The sequence below is a fragment of the Labrus bergylta genome, chromosome 1 (assembly GCF_963930695.1).
Source record: "Labrus bergylta chromosome 1, fLabBer1.1, whole genome shotgun sequence".
NCBI classification, from domain to species: domain Eukaryota; kingdom Metazoa; phylum Chordata; class Actinopteri; order Labriformes; family Labridae; genus Labrus; species Labrus bergylta.
Window position 1 is genome coordinate 21,615,975 of NC_089195.1, and position 17,410 is coordinate 21,633,384.

The 17,410-nt window shown below is 42.8% G+C and overlaps 1 protein-coding gene across 2 annotated transcripts in view; it reads right to left on the reverse strand.

Moving 5' to 3' along the window:
* fat1a (FAT atypical cadherin 1a) overlaps window positions 1-17,410 on the reverse strand; it is a 78,686-nt gene that overhangs the window by 5,348 nt on the left and 55,928 nt on the right. For both annotated transcript variants that reach the window (XM_065956569.1, XM_020647177.3), the window contains exons 11-26: window positions 17,127-17,323; window positions 16,840-16,993; window positions 15,322-15,555; window positions 11,266-11,652; window positions 10,056-10,270; window positions 8,911-9,048; window positions 8,573-8,716; window positions 6,186-6,383; window positions 4,849-5,445; window positions 4,414-4,636; window positions 4,195-4,326; window positions 3,889-4,046; window positions 2,566-3,034; window positions 1,678-1,831; window positions 1,224-1,334; window positions 455-1,095 (exon numbers count right to left, since the gene is read on the reverse strand). In XM_065956569.1, coding sequence (XP_065812641.1) covers window positions 455-1,095; window positions 1,224-1,334; window positions 1,678-1,831; window positions 2,566-3,034; window positions 3,889-4,046; window positions 4,195-4,326; window positions 4,414-4,636; window positions 4,849-5,445; window positions 6,186-6,383; window positions 8,573-8,716; window positions 8,911-9,048; window positions 10,056-10,270; window positions 11,266-11,652; window positions 15,322-15,555; window positions 16,840-16,993; window positions 17,127-17,323 — 4,152 coding nt within the window. The remainder of the gene's footprint in view (window positions 1-454; window positions 1,096-1,223; window positions 1,335-1,677; window positions 1,832-2,565; window positions 3,035-3,888; window positions 4,047-4,194; window positions 4,327-4,413; window positions 4,637-4,848; window positions 5,446-6,185; window positions 6,384-8,572; window positions 8,717-8,910; window positions 9,049-10,055; window positions 10,271-11,265; window positions 11,653-15,321; window positions 15,556-16,839; window positions 16,994-17,126; window positions 17,324-17,410) is intronic.

The following is a 17,410-nucleotide window of genomic DNA, read 5'->3' on the forward strand; positions in this document are numbered from 1 at the left end:
AAGAAGACTTGAGTTTGTTTTGTTGAGGTTATAAGCTGGTTTTGGCTCCACAGGAATTCATTACATTTATTGTGCTTTATTGCAGAAACATTTAGAGCTGAAACCAGCAAATGATCGGATTCACTTTAATGGAAGAGTAAGAATTAAACACTGCCTCTATATCCTCTATAATTACTGCTTAATAACATCCTTTCAAGGATGCTTACAAGAAAATGATTATGAAATAAAGGACCCGTAAAATGATGCTTACTAAAGCTAAATTAAATATCATTAAGTGATTAAACTGAAAATGAATTGTGATTTTAAATAATCTCGCCCCACCCCTCTTTGCAACCACACTAATAATATGTGTAAATAAAGATACCATACCATATAATACCGGACAAAGACTAACAAGGAACTTAAAACAAATCCTTCCTGATCAATAATAAAAGCTGCCATAAAGCAAACTTACTGTCATAGTCATAGTCCCAGTTTGGCTTCTGGATGGAGTCACTATCTGAAACTGAGTTGGAGGGTGGGGGAGGAGGGAGGTTGGGTGCTACGCTACACACGGCCACGGTCTTGCGGTGTCCGTGCATGGAGTCTGGGTTGAAGGTGCTGAACTCTGGATGCTCAGGGATAGCCGAGCCCTCGAATGAATTCCTGTCTAGGTTGTTCCTCGAGTCGCTAGGAATGCTGGGAGTATAGGAGATGGGCCTGACGGGGACCTGAGGCGGGATGTCCGAGTAGATGTTCTTGCTGAGTTTGGCATCATAGAACGGCCTCTGTAGGAATGAGTGAGGCACGTTTGAACCCCTGCCGTGTTTGTCGTCGTCCCTGCTCGACTTGCTGCGACAAGCCCTCTTGCGGATGATGATGAAAAGGAGGACCAGGATAAAGATGCTGGACACGAAGACCACGATGCCGATCACCTCCTCCAGGCCGATGTTCCAGGAGGTGGAGACGAACTCGTTGCGGACCTCGCTGCGGAGCTCACACATCTGCCCGCTGAAGCCCAGAGAGCAGTTACACCTGTAGGAGCCGTATGTGTTGTAGCAGAGGCCTCCGTTTGAACAGGGGTTCTTCATGCACTCGTCTACATCACTCAGGCACCTGGACAACACGTCAGAGCAAGGTTTGTTTCAAGTGGATAAAAGTATGTTGAGCAATCAAACTTGTCTTGATTGGGTTACTTATTAAAACAAGTTCTGGTCATATATTTGAATTCATATTTGACTAACCTGTCTCCCTGGAAGCCTGTCTCACACTCACACACTGGACCATCCAGACTGTCGATACACTTTCCACTGTTTTTACACGGGTTGTCTCTGCAGTACGGACCCAACTGGCACCTGAATGAAGAAAAAGTTAAGTTAAACTACCCTAATAAAGCACATGAACACTCATACAATTCTGATAAGTGATTTTGCAGAGCAAATATTTTCCTTAAGTGGTGAAATAGTGAAAATGACAGATGTACAATTCATGTTATATAACACTATAGTGTGAATTAGGTTCTTCATACGCAGATGCTCAGTCTGCAGGACTGATTAAACTGTTCTGATCATTTTATCTGGGTCTATCTTCATCACAGACACACATGTAAAAACCATCCTACCACCCTGGTCTCACTGCTGCATGATTGTGGAAAGCTCCGTACTATGAATGAGAATTGAGATTAAAAGGTTGCACTACCTTTGACCTGAGTACTGTCCTCTGCACTGGCAGTAGAAGTCGCCTGCGCGAGGAACACAAGTGCCTCCGTACAGGCAGGGGTTGGAGGCACAGGGGCTGATTCCCACCTCACAGTGGGTGCCCATGAAAGAGGCGGGACACTTGCAGAAGTAGCCTGAAGGATTTGGATACAAAATGCTGAATGAATAGAGGCATTTAAACAAGTGGAAAATTAAAGTGGCCTTACAGTCTCAAATCTGTGCCAGTTTAGAAACAATCACTTGTTGTTGTTTCTCACATCAGGAAAAGGTCAGACACTTGGAAAGGTCAACGAGAAAAGACTCAACCTTTTTCTTATGTAGCTTACTCATTCAATTCTGCATAATGTACATTCATTTAAAAGGTACAATGACAAGGCCACTTTATGCTTACAGCAGTTTCTTCTTGAGCTAATGGTACTGAAACTCAACACATCCTGCAGATGTTTAACAATTTAACAAACAAAAAAAAAAACCTCCAGGGAATGCGAGGGATGATGCACTCTGAACCGCTGGCAGGTTTTTAATGTGAAACACATGCAGGAGTGTTGGCTTTGCATGCACAGCAAACAGCACTAACTGCAAATGACCACAGCACGGGAACACGGCGAGTGCCGACCAAACTATGATAAAAGGTGCCTGTTGCAGATAACAGTTGCTACCTGATTATAATTAGCAGCCATGTTTGATTTGAAGTTAAGGTGGTAATACATGATCAGGTATGGAATTTAGCAAAAAAATGTAAACTCTAAGACATAAATAAATGTTAAGTTACAACAGTAGAAGGGCAGAAGAAATACATGACATTTTACATGAGCTACTTCGGTGAAAATCTGAGTGAGTGCAATGAGCTGAGCAGGACATGATGTACCTCCATTAGGCAGCGAGGTGCAGACTCCCCCGTTGTTGCAGGGGTTGCTGGAACAACTCTCAGCAGGTGCGAGTGCGCAGCCCGGAGCCACGTCCACAATGTCCTCCAGCACGGCGTGGGCCCGCTGAGCTTTGGTGTTAAGAGGCAGCACCTGACCATTGAGCGTGATGGCCTCCAAGCAGCCGTGCAGCCCGTTGGTGACAGGAAGGCTGCGTCCATGGCGAGCTGGGACGTGCTGCCGTACGTGACCGCCAAAGTAAATGCTGTTATCTAGGTTGAGGGTTCGCAGGGTGCCGGGCGCTGTGCCTGATGCGGCGTGCAGCCGGTCCAGCACCAGCTTAGCGTAGTTACCGTCCACCTCCAGAGAGACGGTGTGCCACTCGCCGTCGTTTACCTGAGCACTGTGGACGGACACGAGGCCGGGGCCGCTGCCGCAGTCGAACTTGTACTGAAGACGTCCATTGACGATCTATAAAACACAGAGATGGAACATGATAAACTTCCAGCATTGTCAGACTTAAAGAGGTTACTCATCTCATTAGGTTCTCTCTTTTGTTTCCCTTTTTCGCTTTGACTTCACTGGATTAAAACTCAGAAAGGAAATCTAATTCTAATCATCAACTCACTGTGATAAATCAGTGCGTGACACTGTGATAAATCACTGCTGGTCAGAAAATACAGCGTGCATCAATTTATCTGTATGCCAAAAAGTAATTAGATCTTAACACTCTTTTTCTTACAATTTCATAGATATATTCAGTATTCAGCCGTTTACATCCAAACCAGAAAACATCTGTTCAAGCCTCTGAATAAAACATGCAATCGTTTGCAGATATTAAAATCCTTACATTGCACCCTAAAAAAAACAATAATGGCCTCTCAGTCAGACAGGTTTTACTACGCAGACTGCTCCACCAGACAGACTGGTTAAAGGAATGTGTGGAAAAGTGATGGCTGTTTTCCTCCCAGCACCAAAAATAGCTCCTGTGTGCGAGTTTTTTCAACCTACCACCACATTCCCATAGTCAGTCATGTGAAAGGAGTTTTTTTTAAAAATGGCTTCTTGAACCCCTCTGCACGGTAGGTTGGTACAGTCTCATGGGAGTGAGGCGGTCAGTAATGTGTTTGTTAAAAGCCCGTTTGATATGAAATGCTGGGCAATAATGCAGAGACAAAGTCAGGCTGGACTTAATTATGATAAGCAACGTTACTTTTAAAGCAGCTTAAAGAATAAATGTGCTTTCATGGCTGAGTAGGACGAATATGTTTACACACACACACACACACACACACACACACACACACACACACACACATACACACCTCGAGGATGCTGTAGTCGGTTCCTTTAGCATACATGAGAGTGGCATGGCTGGAGAAGGTCCTGAGCCTCAGAGAAAGCTTCATCAGCTCCTTGTTGTCGTTCTCCATCAGCTGATATTTCACATAGCCGCTGCCACTGAATGTCAGGGATTGGCCGTCTGAAATAAAGAACAGACATGTTTTTAAAAAAATTAAGTGACAAAAAAATGTAACTAAGGGAAACCAAAGATTAAAAAAAGAGAAGCTTTGGGGATTATAAGAGGAAAAGCCATGTGGGAGAAATGCAAGAAAGGTGGGTGATCTTACCAGAGCATTTGCCTTTCTTGACTTCTGGACATACACAACTGTACACAGGATCTTTGGGATCTGCTACACACTCCATACCATCAGGACAGGGGCTACTCTCACACAGGTTGTTCAATAGAGGACATTTCCCACCTAAATACACACATACAGAACTAACACTCAGTTTTTTTTTTAACAGACAGTGAATGTTGAAATGTGTGAAGGGCGTGATATTTCTACCTTCACACTGGCAGGTTGCAGTCCTCAGGTGTCGAGGTGTGACAAAGCTGAGGCGAGCTGTGCTGTGAGTGGACATGGCCATCTTGTCCAGGGTGATGACCTCGTCGCAGAAAACTAATGGGCAGTTCAGACCTGCACACAGTTTCTGCACCACACGCATGATGCGTATCCCCGTCATCTCCTCGATCACAGCGGCAGAGGAGTTCAGCTTGCGGAAGACGACCTGAAAACACAAGTCACACTTTGAAATTTGTCTTGATGAGAGTGGCCTCAATCTTCTTCATACATTTTATAGATAACATGACTATTTAAGAGACTCGGCAGGTTTTTGGTTAGAACTCAGCAGATGGTTGGTTAGTTATATAATCTGCCCTGAAAAGCATACAACAATAAGCTATCAATTAGCATCTATTGATTTAAGATAAAATGTCATACCTCCTGAGACTGGTATGGGCTGCCAGATCTCTCCAGAGTCAGCAGCACATCCAGATCTCCTTGCTCTGAAGGCTGCAGACTCACTAACTGGACCTCACTCCTTCTGACTCCAGCGATGTTCCTCAGGGCTCGCTGGAAGTTGCGCCAGTGGTCCCCGATAAACTCCTCGGGGGCGATATTTGCAAAGCGCACTGCGATGGAGTTATCCAGCGCCTGACTGGCTGCCTGTCTAACGTGCACGTTGACATCAGCAGCCGTGGTGAAGCGTCCGTCTGTCACCGTCACGTTGAGGGGGTAGTGTCCTACGTCGAGCGGGCGGAGGGCGATGACTTTACCATCGGAGGAGGAGATTGAAAACAAGGCGCCACTCTCATCCACAGATTGAGAAGAAGAGGGGGCGAGGCTGTAGGTGAGGGTGTCGTAGATGTCTTGGTCGGTGGCGTGGATCTTTCCCAGGACGCCTCCCGGGTATTCGTCCCCAGCTGTGGTGACGAAGATGTCCAGAGGGAGGATGGCAGGAGGGTAGATGCTCTCCTCGATAATTTGAATGCTGATGAAGGCGATGGAAAAGAGCTGAGGTTTGCCACTGTCGGACACCTAAAGAAAAGAAAGGAGAGAGATAAACATGCATGAGCATTAACTGTGTACTGTAGGATTTCATCTACAAGCTTTACTTTTCCAACAGCAGAGGGCAATCAAGCTCTTCTCATATTATCCATTAACTCACAGCATCCACATACTGTATGTGTATATGAAAGGCAGATAAACATGTACACATCATAAATGTTAACATTCACTCCCTCACACATGATCATCAGCTCTGTAAATTAGAAAAAAACAAAAACATTTCTGACTCAAACCTGAGTGAGCAAGTCGTGTGTGTAAAAAGACATCACACTTTCATTCCTGATCCCATCTGCCCACTCCATTTATTTTCTGTGTTCTCTCCTCTTAGGTGACACATCAACACACAGAAACACACGTGATCCCGCCAACTCAAAGCGAATCTCTCTGATTTATGATTTTCCCGTGAGGTGCATTGCAATGCGGCGGCTTTATTTCATGCCTGTTCCAATTCAGCACATCACATGGAGTTTTTAAGAAGGTGGAAAGCTTAGTTTAGAATGCATTAAAAAAGTTAAAAAAGGTGGTGAGATGAACATTGACTGCGCAAAAAACAAACAAACAGTAAGACGGAGCAAGGAGTGAGCGTGTCAGAAAAAAATAAAGGTAGAGGGAGGGAAAAGAGGGAGACAAATAGATCAGGTTTGCTGTGGCTTGACGGTTAAATCAATACAACCTCTCAACTCTGCTTTCTCTTCGGTGCAGTGACTCACCTGTGCTTGAAGTAGGTACTGTTCTTTACTTTTCCTATTCAGCGCCCCCACGGCCACTAGAGCTCCCTGCTGATTGATGTGGAAAGTATCGCCCTCGTTCCCGTCCACGATGGCGAAGGTGAAAGGTGGGCCGTTGTGGGAAGCGTCCCTATCAGTCACAGTTAGCTGGAGAACACTCGTACCTTTCGGTCGATTCTCCTGTGGGATACAAGAGGGGAATGATTAATATTTGTGTCTCAACACTTTTTTATGAGTTTTGATCAATGTTGTGTTTTTCACAAGTTAAGATATGCACCCAGAGCGCATTGCTAAATTGAAAAAGTGTGAGTGAATGGAGCTGAATGTTCATTGTGTCAGCTGGAAAGGAGAAACAGTAACTCCTGAATTTATTGTAACTCGATAAAACTGATCAGCAATTATTTCAGCCAGCGTTCCCTTGATACAAAACCAAGCGGCTACCTCAAGCCTTGAGAAATGAAGCCAATGCAGAAGTGCAAAATCCTGCAGTTTATCAAGTGTCAGCTAGAAGATGGACTTTGGAGCCTCGGAAGTCACATACACACCACAGCCAAAAAGGCCATTTTTAGAGCATAATAAACATGTTTACAGCCTGGTGAAAAAACTGAAATATGTCTGATTAGTTATTGTCATCACTGGGACACACTGTACGGGGCTGAATAAAAAAAAATCAGCTCTGTTTTGATTTAATGAACAATAGGCGTTATCAATAGTCAGGCGTGTAGCTGACATGATTGACAGCTGGGTACGATTTAACGGTTTGTAAAGACAAGAGGCTTAAAACCTGCCTGAGCTCCAGCACCTGTAAGGTTGACTCAAAGTTAGGCTGAAACAGGGTTTCCAGCATTGCGGCTGCTGCCGATGAGCCTCCAAAGCCCCCTGCCGTAACAGATGGCTGATGTCACTCAGGCTTCGTCCATTCATATATACAGTGTATGTACACAACCGTCACTGAATTAATTTTGGCCACTTGGAGGCAGAAGAATCACATTGAGAACACAATATTGACATATTGCAGATATTAAAGAATTGTCTCTGCTAACTCGTTGACTGTTAGTCCAGTATTCACTCCCTTTAAAAGACGTTTTTGCAACCACCAACTGCGAAGGGGAATGCATTCTTTAGTTTAATGCTGTAAAGAATCTCGTAATTGTTTTTGCTATATTTGTATAGTTTAGTGTACATTTCAGTGATTTCTTTCAAAGTTGAATGCTGCAGTCAAAACTTGCTTATTAAAAGCTGTCAGATTAAAAAAAGAGTAAAGCTGGAAGGCATAAGAGAGCTGAACAACAGTAATTTTCGGTTTGTTTTTTGACTTCCTTTGACTATTTTCACATCACATACATTCATTCTATTTATTTTTAATACAGAAATAAGAAAATGTTGACTATTCATGCTTAAGCCATTTGCTATGTTTTCATCTTCTGCTGCTGGCCGTGATTCTGCGCTGCTATTTGTCAGTTGTCTTTGTCCTCAGTGTTGTGACTTTACTTCTGAAGAGTTCCAGTCAAAGCTCCATGTCAGCTCGCAGTGAAAGCTTCGCCTCGTGTGTTTTATGTCGCTGCGTTGGCTTCAGATCTTTCCTTTATGTTGACTTTTTAGTTACTGACTCAAAGCTCACTTTAATTATCTAGTGTGGGGAATAAAAAAAAATCCTCTTGATATTCCTGTTGTTGTGTACAATGTCTTCCTTGTGTTCTCTCCTTGTTCTGCTTTGGAGTGATTTTGTGCACTTCACTTTGATCAAAGCGGCACGGTGTGTAAAATAAAGCCGGTCAGGACTTTTCTGAAGTCAAAACAATGTTTCATCCTGAAGTGCTTATGCTGTCTGAAATGTATACGTGCCTCCTCACAGTTCCTCTTAAATTATTCTCCTAGTTTTCCTAACAGAAAGGAAAATTGTAAACGAATCATTTGCCCCCCTACCTTCAGTCATTTTACCATTTTTTTACTTCTTTTGATCTCTCGAACTGGAATACACGTAAATCTCTTACATTTTCTCTTCCTAACATATTCTCCCGTGCATAATTATCTAAGTATCTTTCACAATCCCACTTTTTTACCAGAACCCTTTCTTTCATCCCTTATCTGCATTTTAATACTTAAGATGCAGCTTCTGCCTTCCCATTTCCTCACCTCCCCCCCTTTTTTTTCTCCCTCGTGCTTACCTTCTTCCTCCTACTTGCTTCTTGACATTCTAGGCGCACACTAGTCTCCCATTATTTCTCCCTGTTAATCCCTCTCTCTCTGTCCACTGCAATCCCCCCCCTGTACCTTGCCTCTCTTTCTCCCCTTTCCATCGAGCCCGTTCTCCTCCTCTCTACCTTTAATCAGTAATTTACACTGAGCAGCTTTTCACACTCTCTCACCTGGATGATGAGGCTGTAGTTGGCCTGGGAGAAAAGCGGCGGGTTGTCGTTGACGTCTGAGATGTCGATGTTGATCTTGGCGCTACTGGAAAGATTGGGCACCCCATTGTCTGAGGCGACCACCATCAGGGTGAAGCCAGAAGTCTGTAACAAAGAAAGAGAATTAGCATAAAGGCAACACTGCTTTTGTAAGCAATAAGGCAGCAGAGATCAGTAAACAAGCTTCCCTATTAGGCCTGACATTACTCTGATTGGATTCTGCATAGAGTGCAATTAGTTCCCCTGTGGATTACATTCTGTGTGTGTACAGTCAGCATTGTATCTGCTGTTTCTCTTACTCGCTCTCTGTCCAGCTGGCGAGCGACTTTAAGCTCGCCTCTGACCGGATCGATGGTGAACGGGCTCCCCTGGTTGCCGTCCACGATGGAGTAGCGCACGTGATTGTAGGAGGGTCCGTCTAAATCCTCAGCCATCACCTGGGAATCAATCAAACAATCAAAACAACCATCAATCACCTATGGTGAGGCAGAAACCGATAGTGGATTGACAGAAGATGGATCAGCAACTGTTTTGATAAATATTTATTTTAAAGAGAAATACCGAACATTTACTTGTGTCGGTTACTCTCATGTTTCAGACGTTCTGGTATTATTTACAAAGAAACCTTGGGGTTTTTAGTCATCAGTCAAAATAAACACAGTCATCTTGTACTCTAGAAAATTGCATTGACGATTATGGACAAAATAACTCAGCAATGTATCTAAAAATAATCATATGATCACTCAGTAATGAAAATAATCCTTAGTAACAGGCCTTTCGCAAGCAAAAACAGATGCATACAAGCTTTTTTATCTACTGCTATCACACACACATACACACACACACAGTCCTAAAACCAACCAAGCATCACACACTGAAAGGGATCCCGAAGGGAAATCAGCAGACAGAGAAGATTTACAAGTACCAGACAATGACAGGTATTAAGATCAAATTTCCTAATGGATAATTTATATTCAGGTACATTAGACACAGATTAACAGTCATAAGCAGAGTTCTTTTATGAGAGGAGGGGAGTGAAGAGGGCATACAGAGAAAGAGAAAATAAATTCACATACAAAAAAGTGGAGAAAGCCTGATCGTGGATCTGGGTCTTAATGAGTCAAATGCTTTTGCATTAATGCTGTTTGAGCGTGCGTGTCAGAAAATGCACAAGAACAGAGGAGCAGTGAGCATGAAGAGCATTGGTGCTAATTTAGCTGTGCCACCAGATGGTGATTTGCCACAGGTGCTGATATGAGCTAGAGTAAGCAGTGAGTAATGGGCAGAGAGGAGAGAGGCAATGAGGGAGGAAAAGAGAGACTGTTGGTGGAGGGGAGCAAATGAGGGAAAGTTAACAGAAACAGATGAAGAAATGGTTTTATAGTAATGCAGGATTCTCGTCCCACAATTTATCTATAAAAACAAAGAGCATGTGTCCTCTTACCGCCATCACAATCTTCCCCAGCTCTGCGTCCTCGCCGACGACGGCTGTGTACACCTCCTGGCTGAAAGCAGGTCGGTTGTCATTGACATCAGTCAAGTTGATGTTCACAGTGGCCATGTCGCTGAGCGGCGGTGAGCCACCATCTGTAGCCTCGATGGTGATGTAGTATTCATGGGAAACCTCGTAGTCCAACGGCTCAATCACAAAGATGTCACCTGAGGAAAAAAAACAGAGAGCAGAGAGAGTCAGATGAGCTGGTGTCACGTCATTTAAAAAAAATAGTGCAACACATGCAATCTTTTGTGTAGGGGTAAAAATAAGGGCGCACAAATACTTCCGGCTGACATGCACTGCAGACTAGAAGTCAAATTGTCATCCTTCATTTACCCTCATTTGAAATTCAAAGGTTAAGCTCTGCTCAGGTGATATGACTTGCTTATAGCTATAAAACAGAACAGTATCCTGTTTGTTTCCTTTGGTGTTGTGCTGCAGCTCTGCAGCCGGCTGATCACAGTCCAGTCATAACAGTTTGATGTTTCAGAATTTAGAGTATAAAACATTAAGGGTTGACCTGAACAGTTTGTAGAGTTTGACTTCCTAAAGAGGTTCATACATGAGACAAGATGTCTGGGAATGCTAACTGATTCAGTCATTCTATTTGTTGCTAGTCACAATAGTTACTTTGCATGGTGCCATGATAATGTTAAGACAGGAATGCAGACTGTGCAGACTAAACACTGATTACATGGTGAGGGCAATGATGCTTTACTCCACACTGAAAGGTGCACATGTGAACTACATCATGTGTTTTGTGTCTGTACTTCAAGCCCAAAAAATCTTGTTTCCTAATTTTTCACCTAAAACAAACAGATTATTTGATTCTTCACATCGCTGTTTGTTGTTTGTAGCCTTCTTATGTCAGTTCAATACTATGCTTCTTTGTTTGCCACTGCAACAACTGTTGATCATTGGAATAATGTAAAACTTGTGCTTCCTCGTTTTGATAAATCTAAAAAATAATCAGGGACCCACTTAAAAAAATATGTGCTCGACAGCAAAACTAGTGGCCAATAACAATAAATTGTTTAACTCCTTTGGAGATTTTTTTGGGGTGGAACTATCAACTGTGCTTAATCCTCATATACGACTGGATTGGAAGTGACCCTTCAGTAAGGTGAAAATAATAAAAAGCTTCTGTGCTAACACTTACCTGTGCGTGGGTCCACACTGAACATGCCGTGCTCGTTCCCACTGATGATGCCATAACTGATCTCTCCGTTGGCCTCTGTATCTCTGCTGGCTGCCTGCACTCTGAGCAGCTGTGCGCCCACTGCCACGTCCTCGGACACTGTGGCCGTGTATTCACGATGCTCAAACACCGGAGGGTTGTCGTTGATGTCCAGGACGGAGATCACCACCTGGCACAGCGTGGAGAGGCGTGGCGAGCCCTGGTCACTGGCCCGAGCCTTTAGCTCGTATGTCGACTGCACCTCGCGGTCCAGGGCACGCTCCAGACTCATTACACCGGTGTTCTCGTCGATGGCAAAAAATCCCTCAGCAGAATCAACCAAAGAGTACACGATGTTGCCGTTGATACCTAGATGGCAGACAACAAAAATTCAGAGATATTTTCCAACAATCTTTTTATTTTTTTTATCATAATTTGCAATGTTTCAAATGCCTCTTGATATTTCTTGTTCTACAACACACATGCCCACAAAATGTTGTTCTTATCACAAAGACTGATGGCCACGTTAAGAGAAACTCTACGTTCAGAACAGTGTGTAAACAAGAGAATTGATTCATGTATTGACTTATTGATTCAAATCGTCAGCTTCTATTCTCGTTCCAAAACATCCATCTTTCACACAGCCTCTGATAAACCGGTGCTGTAAGCGTCTAAACCCTGCCATCATCATAACTCATGTCCTCCCACCAGCAAGACGCTTCCAGCAACAAGACAAAGATAGATCACAACAATAATCATAATGCCTTTCTGCAGGTGGCCACCATTTAGAATACGCTATTATATTCTCATTTATCAGGTAAGTGCCCCTGTCCTCTGTGGATCCCATTATCGTGGCTGAGGAGACGACCACGGGGAGCCCTGCTTATACGGTTCGCTATCACTTTTATCTGGTCCAATCATCCTTGAGACAACTGGCTCAATGGTGGTTAAGTGAATTGGGCTGGGTCTCAATTGGATATAGTGCCTCGTACATATATGTTTACGATCGAGAACTCGTCTCAGTCCCTTAGCTGGAGTCAGAACATTGATTGTAAATGACAGAACATCTTTTTGTCATACCAACCAGCAAACTGAGTATGTTTATGGGCCGGAGGCTGAATATAACAAGTGACCTCTTTGAAAATGATACAGGACTTTTTTCGTTGTTGCTATTCTACGAATTTCATAGCCAAACAAAGTACATCAAGAAAATAATCAATTGCAATTAATTGATTACTCCAGTTTAAAGTTAGTCCTGTGGCTGGCATGTTTAACTTCTGGGTGGACCTGGAATGAAACAGGAAACTGACAGGAAATAACTTTTAATCAAATCTTAAACTAAGCCTACAATATTTGGGTTGACTATAACTTGACTTTCATCATTTAAATTGGCCATTTTCAGTTTTGGCAGTTTGCAACATTTTGCTATTAAGCGATCAAACAGCCATCAGCTCATGATCAAAATCATATTTATTTACAAAAGCCACATCATGGGACTATTAGCCTATTAGATGTGTTTTTTTAAGTCAGCCCTGCAGCTACAACCCTAACCCTAACCCTTTACTTTATTGGTAAGCTAAATACATTTGGGTTTTGAACTTGATGGTTGCATTAAACACGACATCTAATTACATTTCCCGAGGCTTATAGCTATTTAAATCGCCATGTTTTGAATGTTATCAAAGAGTTTTTGTCATATATCGTGCAAATATTCAGCAGCTAATCCATCAAAGTAATCCTCAGTTACAAACCAATATTAAGGAAATGGTGTACAGCAGCTTCCTCCATGTTAATTTCTGTAATATTGCTAAAAGAAAACACGCTAACTACAAACTGATCTCTAAAGCAACACAGACAGATTTCATTTGGAGGACAGATGGTGCTTTAGAACATCTTTCTCTGCAGCATAGGAGGCAAAGATTGTCAAGAACTTGTATGAATCTGGCTCGGCACCAAGGTGGAAAAAGCAGAAAATGATTAAATTCCTCTACACAGAAATCGAAGGGAGAAAATGACACCAGCAAGGCGGTATAGAGAGAGCGGAGGGAGACTGGCCGGATGAAAAAGGACAAAGCAGAATCCGAGAAGGAATGTGAGCTCGCATAACTCTGGTTTATCAAAGATCAAGGGCTGCAGTTTGGGTCTGTTTGTCTGTCTGGTTCCTCACTTTTCCTCGCTGATAAGTGCTGCCTTTCAGAGATTGTAACAGCAGGTTGAACTGAGGAGCAGCAATGTGGGTAAGTATCAAACATCTTACAGCCAAATGGGCACACAGATCATACAGGCTGTGGCACAAAGCAGCCAGTGCCAAGAACGGGTCCCCTCAGAGATATGCAGAGTGAAATATCAATCGAGGATAAAGCAAGACTCTTCTCTAAAGAGGAGTTTTACATGTCGACGGTTGGCTGCAAAGACGGTTGACTGAAGCTTGAGTGAACTGGGTCAAACCCACAATGCCTATTCATCTTCTGATCTCAACATGTTGCTTGGGACTTCCACCAAAAAAGAAAAAAAAATCTAGACACACGTTAAGAAAGAATCAATGTGTGCGATTTCCACTAATGTGAGAGACTTACTAATCAACCCTCCCCCTCCCCTTCCAACACACTGCTTTCACTGTGTAACTCTAAATAATTATTGCCCCTGGCAGAACAGCAGGGAGCACATTTTTTTCTCCCAACCTCTCCTTCAAGTGTCCTCTCCTTATCCTTGATATTCAGAAAGAATTGAAGCACATTTTGTGCCAGTAAAGCCTGGGTGGTGGTGGGGGGGGGGGGGGGTAAAAACGTGTTAATACTATGTTTTTTCCTTTTATCATTTGACGTTTTACTCTGAAGGGCCCAATTTCAGCTTCCCTTTCATTCTGCCAAGCTGTCAGTCCGCCCAAAACAAGGGGCAGAAAAACAGGAAACAGAAAGAGAGGCTGTTGATTCTCTGACAGGGAACAGGCTGAAATGTTTCTTCAAGCCAGAATGTCCTGCTCCAATAAACTAAACATGTAATCTGGGAAGGCAGGTCCAATAGCTTCCGGGGATAAAGACCCAAGGCGCTTAAATGACTGTTAAACTGTGCGGTTTAAGTTCTCAGTTTTATCCATTTGTGAGCCTCTAGGTGTTTGGCAATACCTGCTTAAAAGACGAAGACCCCTGAGATAAATAACATGGCCCCTCTGGCTTTGCACAAGGCAAATGGAAAATTGCAATCAGCCCTTTGGAGAATTCGGCTCGAAGAGAGAAGAATTTCATTAGAGTGTAATGGAGCTTTTAATTTGAGGGGTTGATCATTCATGAAATTCCACATTTGTTATCCCTCCCTCTTGCCATTTAGCTTAATGCAGTTGGACAAAGGAGAGATAATAACCTCTGCATCGTGATTGAGCATTTAGCATACACGTGTAAGCACACTGGACGCCATCAATGATGAAAAGTTTTCTTGAATCGCACATGCTTATCTTGATGCTTTTTTGCCATTTAAAGCATTTCAAGAACAGTATACTGGCATGTGCCACACTAAATGCTTATTTAGCTTCAGCAAGAGCTCTCAATATTGTATTATTCATGAACAAATGTGAGGCAATGTTGTTGGTTAGCATTGTCAGGGAGAAGTCGTGTTGTGGAAATATCTACAAAGGAGTCTTTGCTTAGTGAGAACAATGATTTTAGAAAAAAATACTTTTTTTAGTAGCTTCTCCAAAACCACAATCAGGACGTTGACTTTTTCCCAAGGACATATTTTTGCCTACTTGACCATATTTTACAGGATTTCCATTTTGAAATCTGCACCCCCAAAAATTGTTTAATGTGCAAATATGTGCCTCACTACGACAGATTAAAAAATGATAAAAGTAGTTGCTTGGTTGTTTCACATTAGATAGATGGACAGAGGTGTCGACAAAGCATTTTTTTTCACAGCTGGAAGAGAAAGTAAGAAGAAAACCCTATTTATCCCTTTGTGAGCAGCTCTATTTTGATAAGAAAGATTCAAAATGCTTCAAGGTGTTCTGGAGTACACGGTCGTTGATGGTGCATAGAAACTCACCAGTATCGATATCATTTGCCAGCAGTTTAGCCACATATGTGCCCATCTCTGTGTTCTCGAAGACTGTGATGGTGTAAGGATCAGATGAGAACTGCGGAGGGTTGTCATTGACGTCTTCCACTGTGATGTGGACGTCGGCCTCACAGTACCGTCCTCCTCCATCCACAGCTCGCACTTTGAACACGTGCTCGCTTTGCACCTCTCGGTCCAGAGGCTGTGAGGTCTTCAACTCCCCTGAAGGTGAGACAGAACAAATTAAAGCAACATGCACAAAATTAGTAGAAGGACGACATTTACTGGTTAAACATCATAAAAAACCTCTCCATTTACAGAAAGGTGATTTACAAAAAATCTGTGGAGGCAGTTAATTCAGAGAGTGAGTACATTTAAAACAGAACAAGCCATGTGTTCTTTGGCACTCGAAACGCCTTGTCTACCGTCTACCAACCATGTGTAAAGCATCCAAACAACTAATGGTCTTCCAGAGAGAGAGAAGAGGTGAATGAATAAGTCATTGAAGCACTAGAGGAGGAGGAAAATGGGAGAAGAGAGTGGGCTGATGAAGGAACCCATCAGTGTTGGCAACCTGAGAGCAGCTTGGAAGTGTCCTGGGATGTGAGGCAGCCAACATTACCACAACCTCTCTGGAAAACTCAAGAGCTCGCTAGTGGTCCTCATCCTCAATAATTCTACTTGTCTGCACTTTACAAAAAAATACATCACATAGCATATGCAAACAAGTTCGGTTGCTCGATATCAAATTTCAAGCGTTGCCAAAAGACAAAGCTGGATGTTTTTTGTGTCCTCATGTCCACGCTGATGCCAATCTCTAAGCATATTAACACAAACTTTGCTTTACTTTGCATTGATGTTATTATCAGTTTTGCAGTGATTAACGCCCTAGTAGCCAGATGGAATGTCTGATTTAGAGGCTCTCCCAGAAGAAATTATTTGCAGGCAAGAAGTATAGCAGTCATAAATTCAATTTAACTGTGCAACTCTGTATTTCAGTGCCATTCCTGGTTTCTCAGTTGCCCTGCAGGGAAATGTTGTTGGATCTTTTAAAGTTTCATAAGTAAATAACAACTGGGCACAAGAAAACACATGTGCCACCTTGGTTACTAATAATGATTCTCTCTTTGACACATATACAGAAGCACAAATAATGAAAAAGAAACATTTTGCAGAGGGATTGCATTTTTGAAAGTCTTTTTAGTGTAGAATGTACGACTGCTGTCACGCTGAGCTGTCTTTTTGATTAAGCGGTAAGGAGCCGAGGGAGAAGAGTGTTTCTTAGATACTTTTACATAACTGTCTCACATACTGGGTTCTGATACTCAGAATAACCCGAAGCACAGCTGGAATGCATGAACAATATAGGAGCGTCAGAAAAATAAGGAAACACAGAGGTAATTATCCTATAATATAATGTTTCTACTTGCAAAAGGAATTGCTACTTTCAAATGGCCTCAAAGTCTTAAAAAAATCACCCATTTCTGTTCACACACATTTACACACCTGTATCAGTGTCAATAATGAACAATTCAGATCCAATTCCCTGAAGTTCATAAGAGATCTGGGCGTTTGAGCGGATGTCAGCATCTGTGGCAGAAACCTGTAAGATGAGCCGGCCGGCAGGGGAGTCCTCTGGGACGCTCTCGCTGTACAAGGACTGAGGGACAGATGGAGTAAGAGGAAAATGGAAAAGGAAAATAAATTAGAGTGAATACGAGGAGGGAAATGGTACAAGATACTGAATCTAAGTGATGAAATTACAACAAAGTCAAGGAAAAACATCTCTTTACCTTTTCGCATACAGGGCTGTTGTCATTCGCGTCCAGTACCTTGACCTCCACAACGGCCTTGGCAGTGAAGATGCCATCACTGGCAGTAATGTTAAGTAGATAATTGTCCTTCTCTTCACGGTCCAAGGGCTTTCTGACAGAGACCTTCCATTCATTCTGAATGTGTTCAATTGCAAACTGTCCAAGTGGATCCCCTCCTGTTTGGAGTTCAAAGAAATGACCGCTTGAGAATGATAAACGACTCAAGAAGCAGAATAGCAGGAATCTAGAGTCATTAAAAAGAC